The 9,817-nt window shown below is 38.4% G+C and overlaps 1 protein-coding gene across 1 annotated transcript; it reads left to right on the top strand.

Annotated features, from left to right (window-relative positions):
• Window positions 1-970: 970 nt before the first annotated feature.
• LOC108666654 (E3 ubiquitin-protein ligase RNF13) lies at window positions 971-9,494 on the top strand. Its single transcript, XM_018153571.2, has 9 exons — window positions 971-1,218; window positions 1,602-1,736; window positions 2,689-2,893; window positions 3,090-3,198; window positions 3,359-3,461; window positions 3,760-3,937; window positions 5,647-5,902; window positions 6,568-6,953; window positions 7,432-9,494. Exons 1-9 carry the CDS (start codon window positions 1,183-1,185, stop codon window positions 7,479-7,481), a joined length of 1,458 nt encoding a protein of 485 aa, XP_018009060.1. The 5' UTR covers window positions 971-1,182; the 3' UTR covers window positions 7,482-9,494.
• Window positions 9,495-9,817: the final 323 nt, after the last annotated feature.

The raw sequence follows: 9,817 nt of genomic DNA, 5'->3' as shown, positions 1-9,817 counted from the left end.
ATATACCTACAAATCAATTCATTTGAACAACGTATTCAACCTTTAGCGTCATCATCTGTTTGATAGAATGGAACATCTATTTCCTGTTACATTAATAACTTACCTAGCAATATTGAATAAAGCATGTATAAATGATGTATTAGTTTCATAGTATGCCAGGTGGCAGTTGCCAGTTGCCACCACATTTATTTCATGTTGCTTTTAGTGTTGCTGTCTGCTTTTGTTAATGCAAAAATACCAAAAAATAAAAGTGCTGTCCGAAGTCTGATTATTGATAGGTATCTGATTGTCTGTCACAGTCATAATGAGTCATTCTACCTTTTTTCTGCAAGGCTGTCATTAACCCTTTAATGATCACATTTTTTACATCATGTAAATGAAAATTTTGCCGATAATGCGTCGCCGTAGGTCTTTAAATCTTCGTTCACTCTCTGCACAGTGGGTCACTGCTGCCTACCTAACTGGAGAATGGGGCAAATGCCACCTGTAAATAAGAAAAATACTTGTGCTTATGTTTAATTTTAATCGTGCCTATCATCCTATGGCTCTTGGCTTTTTACTTTTGTAAAAAAATTTAAAATAATGGTACATATTTGCATGCAATTTCTTGAAATCACCTGTGAAACAATCTGTTTTATCTACAATTGTTGTTAAATAATGCCAAATATGCCAGGTTGAATAGCCTGATGAAAGTCGAAACTTGAAACTTATGATTAAATCTTAGTAGAATTATGTTTGAAATTCTACATTCGATCTAGGAATCTAGAATATTATACATAAATCAATATAGGATTTTTTAAAAATTGCAGTCTTGCAGATACAAACTATAGTTTTATGGGCAATTTTGTAAAATTTCAGGCAAGAATGTGTGGTTTTTCTTTTTTCATGCAAGACAAAGGCCAGGGTGCAGAAAGTGATTGAATACCGTCAAACAGGGCAAAAAAGGACAGGCAGGGTAATAAGGGACAGTCCTCCAACATTTTGTAGAAATGTTGTACCGACTTGTACGGTACCTCAAGAGCAATTCAGCAGCTATACCAAGATTACTCTAATTACTAATGAATACTATATTGATTTTTATTTGTTAGAAATCAGCTGTAGTATTTTAAGCTTTAATAGGGCTGCAGATTGCTTGTTAATTTTGAGGTGAAGGCTCAAGGCCTTATGTAAGGGACAGCAAAAATGACATTTTTATCAAGAACAGCTGCAGCACTGCTGGTGAGTATGATTTTATTTTGTCCAATGCCCAACTTCCACCTTTACACTCTTTCTTAATTAATACTAATCTGTTTCTATTCCTGGATTAGTCGTCCTTCTGTTGAATAAAATCTTCATAATGCCAAAAAAATTATAATCTTCATCTTATAGGCTTCTATACAAGTCTACACTGAATAGCTACAGTTATCCAATTTTATTAGAGTTCTTTCTATAAAAGATAGCATAATGTGACCATTGTATGACATAAAATTCATGTGCAACTCCTACATAGAAATATTTGTACAACTTTATTTTATTTAATATATAACATTCAATGCAGTAATTTTGTCTTTGTTATAAGATTGTATTTATTTCTAAAATTTTTCATGGTAAATATTTTTCAGTGGCTGTCATGGGTTATTGTGCCCCATGTCAAGGCTGAGGTTGTGGTAGTTGACCGAATCCTCAACAAGACAAATGATGTCATGGCTGACATGGCATCTATTTTTGGACCAGAACTTTCTTTCATTGGTCTCAAGGTTTGTTTATTCTCTCACTGAGAAAGCAGTTAATGTATGTATCTCACAATCATCTTTACTGTCAAGGATTCAATATAACTTTGCATTATATTTTTGTAATTGATGAGATAAAACTGCCTGCAAATCAAGAGGTTTTCTAAAAAATGTTCCATTATTTTCTTGTAAGAGCTTGGAATAGATAGGTTCTGGTTTCAAATTAGCCTCTGGATTGTTTGTTGAAGTTATTGATCAATATTTAGCAAGGTGTAGGAATAATTTTACATCCCTGCAGTTGTGTCTTGATTCAGCTATACCGTACTACCCATCACAACCCGTTTATGGGCAAACATCAATATAGGTACTGTATGCAAAAATTTAAATATCTCATTCCATTACCAGAAAGTATGAACTATTCTAATATATATATTCTCCTGTGGATTTTTGAAAATTTTGCTTATTCAAGGAGTAAATCGCAGTTGAAAAATTTACAAAATACTGTCACTACACTTAACAAAATTGTATACCGGTATGTAACTTCTATTTAAAGATGCAAATGTTGAGGGTACGTAGCTATCCAGATTCAATTTACGGGGTACTTCTATTTCATCAAATCACTTTAATTAATTAAATAGGTATTGCTACTTCCTCCTTTCAAGAAAAACATGGAAAGATGGTTAAATTTGTATTCCGCATTAAAAATTTCATTCAAATGCATGATAATGTAGCAACAAACACAAAATGGAGGTTGGTGTGTGTCTTTCTGGTGGAGATTTTAAGCCATTGTGGAGATTTTAAGTGACCAAATACATATGATGAGTTATCTAGGCAGCTAACACATTATTTCTTGTATTCTTATCTTTACTTGATTGAAGAAATCAAGCTCTTTCTTCATTTCCGTACTCAACCAGGATGTAAATTTTCTGTTCAAGAGAGTATAATATTCTTTGTCTCATTTCTTGATGCAATTCTTCAGGGCTTGCTTGTGAAGGCCCACCCACCCGATGCTTGTCAGGCTATCAAAGGGCCCCCGATTTTCCCTGACAACATCTCCCCTGCCTATGCCCACTGGGTTGTGCTCATTCACCGAAGAAATTGCACTTTTGCTGAGAAGGTTCAGAATGCACAGAATGCTGGATTTGCTGCTGTCATTGTCATGAATATTGGATCAGATGACATAGGTGAGTACCTAAATAATTGGAATTTATTTTATGCAATTATTAATTGTGATTTGTTAGCTCTTTTTAATTCCGCCAGAAATGCTTCATCTTGAAAATGTTTTGACATCTTGATATTTTGCAGTTATATACGATTTACTGAAGATTACCCCACTTTGCATTTATTTATGATTAATGTACTCCTCACATGTAATGGCAGAACCCATGAATGCTAGTGATAAGGATGCAGAGAACATCACAATCCCATCGGTGTTTATTGGGCAATCTGATGGTGATACCCTCGAGTTGCTGTTCCTCAACTATAGAAGGTAACTGAAATAACAGCTTCTGCATACATGTATTGTTCATTACACTAAACAATCAATTTTTCAACAAACAATTCTTCAATCAGTTTAAGACTTAAGTTTTGAGATTCCTGTAGTGAAACTGGTAATTTATATCTACTCATACTTGTTGATATTTTTTCAGGTTTGGTGTGATCATCAGCGCCGATTTACCTGACATTGAAAGTTATCTTCTGCCGTTCGCCATCACCGTAGCTGTGTGCTTTGTAGGCATGCTTCTTTGCATGGTAAGTCTTTCATGTGTATCTCTCCTATCAGCTCATAAATTAACAAGTTATTCCATGCCCTTAGATGTGAAAGGATAATAGTAGTAATGTGCATTTATTTCTGCAGAGCATAAAATAAGTTTTGATTCGTATGCTAATTTATTTAAAGAGCTTAAAAAAATTTTTGCTATGAATTGTTATTGATTCTCACTCTACATCCTCTAATCATATCCATTTATTTTAATTGATCTGATTAAATTACTTTGATTAAATTACTGTAATTAAATTATTTATCTTAATTAAACCCTTCTTTGTTCAGATTGTGAAGTGTGTACGGGACTACCGGCGCAGCATGCGTCACCGTCTGTCATGGCGCGCCCTCCGTCGCCTCCCTCTGCACAAGTTCAAGGCTGGGGTGGACACCTACGACATGTGCGCCATATGCCTCGACGACTACCTGGACGGCGATAAGCTCAGAATATTGCCTTGCAACCACGGTTAGTGCTGCTCACCTTACCTGCACTTGTTGTTTGTGGTTGTTACCATGGGAAATCTCGTGGTCTGTGGTTGTTACCGTGGGAACTCTCGTGGTCAGTGGTTGTTACCGTGGGAACTCTCGTGGTCAGTGGTTGTTATCGTGGGAACTCTCGTGGTCAGTGGTTGTTACCGTGGTAACTCGTGGTCGGTGGTTGTTACCGTGTTAACTCTTGTGGTCAGTGGTTGTTACCTTGGGAAATCTTGTGGTCAGTGGTTGTTACCGTGGAAAATCTTGTGGTCAGTTGTTGTTACCGTGGGTAATTTCGTGATTAGTGGTTGTTACCATGGAAAATCTTGTAGTCAGTTGTTGTTACTGATGGAAATCTGGTGGTCAGTGGTTGTTACTGTGGAAAATCTTGTGGTCAGTGGTTCTTACCGTGGTAACTCTTGTGGTCAGTGGTTGTTACCGTGGGAAGTCTCGTGATCAGTGGTAGTTACCGTGGGAAATCTTGTGGTCAGTGGTTGTTACCGTGGAAAATCTTGTGGTCAGTTGTTGTTACTGATGGAAATATGGTGGTCAGTGGTTGTTACCGTGGAAAATCTTATGGTCAGTGGTTGTTACCGTGGAAAATCTTATGGTCAGTGGTTGTTACCGTGGAAAATCTTGTAGTCAGTGGTTGTTACTGTGGAAAATCTTGTGGTTAGTGGTTGTTACCGTGGGAAATCTTGTGGTCAGTGGTTGTTACTGATGGAAATATGGTGGTCAGTGGTTGTTACCGTGGAAAATCTTATGGTCAGTGGTTGTTACCGTGGAAAATCTTGTGGTCAGTGGTTGTTACCGTGGAAAATCTTGTGGTCAGTGGTTGTTACCGTGGGAAATCTCGTGATTAGTGGTTGTTACCATGGAAAATCTTGTGGGCTGTTACCGTGGAAAATCTTGTGGTCAGTGGTTGTTACCGTGGAAAATCTTGTGGTCAGTGGTTGTTACCGTGGGAAATCTCGTGATTAGTGGTTGTTACCATGGAAAATCTCGTGGTCAGTGGTTGTTACCGTGGGAAGTCTCGTGATCAGTGGTTGTTACCGTGGGAAATCTTGTGGTCAGTTGTTGTCACTGATGGAAATCTGGTGGTCAGTGGTGTTTACCGTGGGAAATCTCGTGATCAGTGGTTGTGTCCGTGGAAAATCTCGTGGTCAGTGGTTTTTACCGTAAGAACTTTCGTGGTCAGTGGTTTTTACCGTAAGAACTTTCGTGTTCTGTGATTATTACCTCAGGAACTCTTACGTGCAGTGCCTCTTATCTTGGGAGTTTTTCCATTATATTTTCATGCATGCATTATATACCTATACCTTCATGTGTTGTTTGTCTGATCACATTGTGTTATACTACCCTCTACTGACCGCTTTGGTAGAGAATAATTTTTCTACTAAAAGCTCACTACTTTCTCTATCTTATGTTATTAGTATCAGTTATATGAAACATATTCAAATTTACTCTTTTAAAAACTCAATAATGTTCATCTGAATATTTTCAAATCCACTTCTTCTCAATGTGTAGCTTCCTTTTTGACCCTCAATTTGTTTTTTCTATAAGGCATCTTCTGCTAACATGTCCCTAGTACTGGTGTTAATAATTTCATTTTCAATGTATTGAATGTTTGCTGGGCACGTGCACTTGAATAGTTCTGTTTGAATTTTAATCTAACTAAATTAATTGCATCTGATATTCCAGCGTACCACAGCCGCTGCATCGACCCATGGCTGACCAAACGACGTCGTGTGTGTCCGGTTTGCAAACAGAAAGTGCGGACTGCGGGGGAGCCTCTAGACGACTCCGATGACGAGGATCTGGACCACGTGACCGAAAGGGCTCCTCTGCTCCAGCAAGCCACCCAGGTGTCGTCCGGCACCTTTGCCAACAACAGAGAGAACCCCTTTGCCAGGGCCACCCGCCTGGCTCGAGAAAACAATCCCAGGCGTCACCAGCGGTGAGCTGTATTATATCATGATGCACTGCTGCTCAAACTGAGGGTGATAAATCAAGATTTCAGAGGTAGTGGGGGAATGAAATTTTATTTACCTGTAAGTATTAATGTTAATAAAATTTTTGAGAGAAGCGATTCGCTAGTTGTAATATTTTACATTGGGTGAATCGGTGGGTGAAATGGAAAATATTAGCTTGGAACTGGAATGTGTCAGAAGAATCTAGGCATCTCGCAAACTTTTCCTATAAAAATTAAAGCTATAAATTAAAACACTGACAAACGCCGGGCGGCCTAGCATTATTACTCAAATCTTCTCGAAGTTTTAAGTAATTCTCAACGTCTTAAGTAATTTATTTGTAATTTTAGATTGTCATGTTAATAATGTCAATATTCAGTGTCAAGATTATCATTCAGTATCTCCAAATAAATCTGACTTGCGTGTTATTCCCCACTTATTTTTGTGTTAGTTCACCCTACAAAAGTTGTATAAATACACAATTTCAAGTAGCTGTTGATTGAGTTTGCCGTGAACATCATTTCTTGCCTTGTGGCTAATCTACGCGTGCCACCATCAAAATTAGTGAACTTTGAACTTTCATTACTTTCTTGTCATCGTTTTATGCGTATGTATTAGCCTTTCAGTGGGTATTTATTGCAATTCTCTACAGGTACGGGCGTCTATCTGACGATGATGTCAGCGAAGATGGAGTAGTAGCCGTCAGCTCGGACAGCAGCAGGCGTGCGAGTGCTGATATTGCGACAGTCCACGGGGCGGCCGATGGTTATGTCCACTCATCTGCTGACAGCGATATCAATGCCTCTGCTGACGGTCACGTTTATGCAAGTGATGCTGAAGCCGCCATGGCTGCGGCCGCAATGCAGCCCGCAGCTGACGAGTGTTTGGACGATCAGCTGAAGGTTGTCTCGGTCACGCGCAGCGTCAAAAAGAAGAAGAGCAAGAAGAACAGAGATAGAAGCGACGTCGAGCCTTACGTGGCTCCAGCCAGCGGTCCTTCTAGCGCTGTGGTTCTGCAGGTTGATCCTCCCGCCTCAGGTATAGCGGTATTTAGTCCAAATATCTTGTATGTAGCCTCTATAGCGTTTTATTCGCCGATTATCTAATCATTTGAAAGATCAGGTCAGTAAAAGTATTGACAAATCATCTTACAATGTTGACCTACTATAAAGATATGAATTAAATGTCATAACTGGCTTGTAGATGCAGTCGAAGTCGAATGGTTTTTGAATATTTTCACTTGGGTTTCTGGTTTTGCATTGAGATATCTAAATATCTTCACAAGTGTAACGGATTCTTTCACGTCAGCTTTTATACTACATTTTGTTGCATAGGTTTCAAAGTTTACACTTCGTTGAACAAATTATTCTCATCCTTTGGTATTATTGAAATTAATTTTTAGCTCTCCTTAAAATTTTTCTGTGCATTATATATGATCGTTGAAAGCTCCTTATCACATCTTACTCAAAGTTAAGTTTAAGTCGGCATTTTTTACAATCTTTATAATACTTTTCAGATGACAGCATCGCTCCTGAGATGTCAGCCGCTCATCCTGACATGGTTTAGACGCCATGAAGAGCCCCTCTTCCTCACCTTCTGCACGTCATCGAACGCTCTCCACACCGCCTACATCGGCTCCCCTTTCAAATCAATGCCGAAAGTCCCGTGTGTACTAATTCTGCTGGGTACCACGAGTAAATATATTCATTGATACATTATTGCCATATGTTACTAATGGCAATTGCGTCTAGTTGACCCAATAGTTTTTATTATTCACACCATTGCATCCCATAATGATCTGTGTTCGAGCCCAGTGTCCGGGGCTCCACTTTCTTCCATGAACTAATGTAAATTTGTCATACGAAATTCCTCTTAATATCTTATGTGCGAGCCTCATTGTGTATTGGGCTTGCGAACAATGTTCTTTTTGTAAAATGCCTTAACACACTATTTTCTAACGTGAAAAATACTTCCAGAGGCAGACTGCTTGTAGCTATCTGCTCTGCTTACTCTTATCCTCCTTTTATTGCCTGACTTGATTGACTATTGGTTTTACTTTTTCGTCGGGGGTTTTTTAAACTTCAGTTTAATTCTCCCTATATAGTGACAAGATTATTGTCATGCTTGATGAGGTGTCCCATCAGGAGTTCCATGTTGTGCACGTAGAGTAATGAATGAGGATTTGTCCAAATATCCAAGCAATTTTAGCCCTAGTGTGAGTCATCCTGACCCAGTTTAGCCCGGCAAATGAGCATTAGAGTGCTACGTCCTCTCTATGCTCGTGATGTGAGTATGAATTCGGGTCACTATTTGGACAATATAAGCTATTCATTTTTCTGAGTGGGTGGGGGCTGTTCAGAACGTGGATATGTTGTCACTTGTGCTAATTCTTTGATCTTTAATGCTCGGCCTACCGCCAGCGAACAGGTGTAGGAAGATTGTTGTTCACTGACGAGTGTCCGCTCATTACTTCTAATTACTTCCTTGAATTTATGTTTCACTATAGAGTAGTGACGCGTGATGTATGTGCAATGGTGAAGATTATTGGTCGTTCATAATTACACGATAGCCATTTACTACCAATCCCCCATAATAGCTAGTCTGGTAGTAATTATCGAGCTGACCTATTATAGTGGAGTGATATTCCGATGTTAATTCTGGAAATTGCGTGATAATGGAAATTGCGTGTTAATGGAAATAACGTGTTAATGGAAATAACGTGTTAATGGAAATAGCGTGTTAATGGAAATTGCGCGATGATGGAAATTTCGTCATGATGAAGCTTTTTCATCTTCTACTGAAGCTTTGTATTAAAGTGGAAAGAAATTTGTTCTTTTTCGCATAAACATCTGGGGAAACTTTCGGCTACGTTTGGCTACGTTACGGTTTATTAGCTATTAAAGCTAATTTGAAAAAGGTCATTGATTACAGGTTATACGGTGGTGTTAACCAGGTTTGGTATGGAGTAGTTTGATGTCTGTTATTTCTTAAGATGTGGGCTCAATGAGGAAATGCAGTTTCTTTAATGCATGGGATATAGTTTGTTGAAATGCATCAAGGAACATTCGATTAGTTGATATTTATGGAATAAGTCTTTTAGTCACAGACGGTGTTCACCAATTTATTAACATTTTATTTCTTGGCTTTGTGGCGAAATGTTCCCTTCTTTTCCTTATGAGATTCACTCGAATGTTTTATTTTACTCTGCTATTGAGAATTATATAATCTTTATTATATATCATTCTGACAGCTACACGTTTTTGTACTAAATGATCGTCCAACAATGGGTTTTTAAGCATGGCTGCTTCTCGTGCTTCCTGCGAGACGAGAAAATGATTCATTCGATAAGATGAAGGATAGATTGCCATTTATTTTCTTTGTAAGTTACTCAATGCCGATCTTGAGGTAGATTTAAGGTTTACTTACGTTTAGTTTCGTTGTATGATTTCTGTCTTTGTGGACAGTTGATCTGCACTTCAACAGAAAGCTTCGCTCCCTGTATATGTTGTATGGAGCATATAACTAATAAAAACATTTTAATGCCCTCTGATAACTTGTACCCGGCTGCATTTTCCTTTACTGAAGTTTTTAGATACCCTCAAATGACGCTGAACTCGAGTGTTTTGAGACACCAGCGCCTGCATGTGTCCGATGTTTCGAAACACCAATATGGTACCATCACTACTTCGTATCTCTGCTACGTCACCTAATATTTACGTAACACGAGCTTTTAGTCCGTTAATGCTTCACTGATTATCTAATTATCCTCAACTAGTCGCATTTATTTACATGTGTACTTCTCAAAGGCTCTTCTGAACAAAATACAAGTCAGGATAGCTGCGTAATCGTCCGACTGAAAGGTATAACTGTTATGATAGTGCCAATGCTGTCGCTTTGCGCAT

The sequence above is a fragment of the Hyalella azteca genome, unplaced genomic scaffold (genome assembly GCF_000764305.2).
Source record: "Hyalella azteca isolate HAZT.00-mixed unplaced genomic scaffold, Hazt_2.0.2 contig12411, whole genome shotgun sequence".
Lineage (NCBI taxonomy): Eukaryota > Metazoa > Arthropoda > Malacostraca > Amphipoda > Hyalellidae > Hyalella > Hyalella azteca.
The sequence above is the reverse complement of the archived record's forward strand: the minus strand, read 5'-3'. Positions and strand labels throughout refer to the sequence as shown.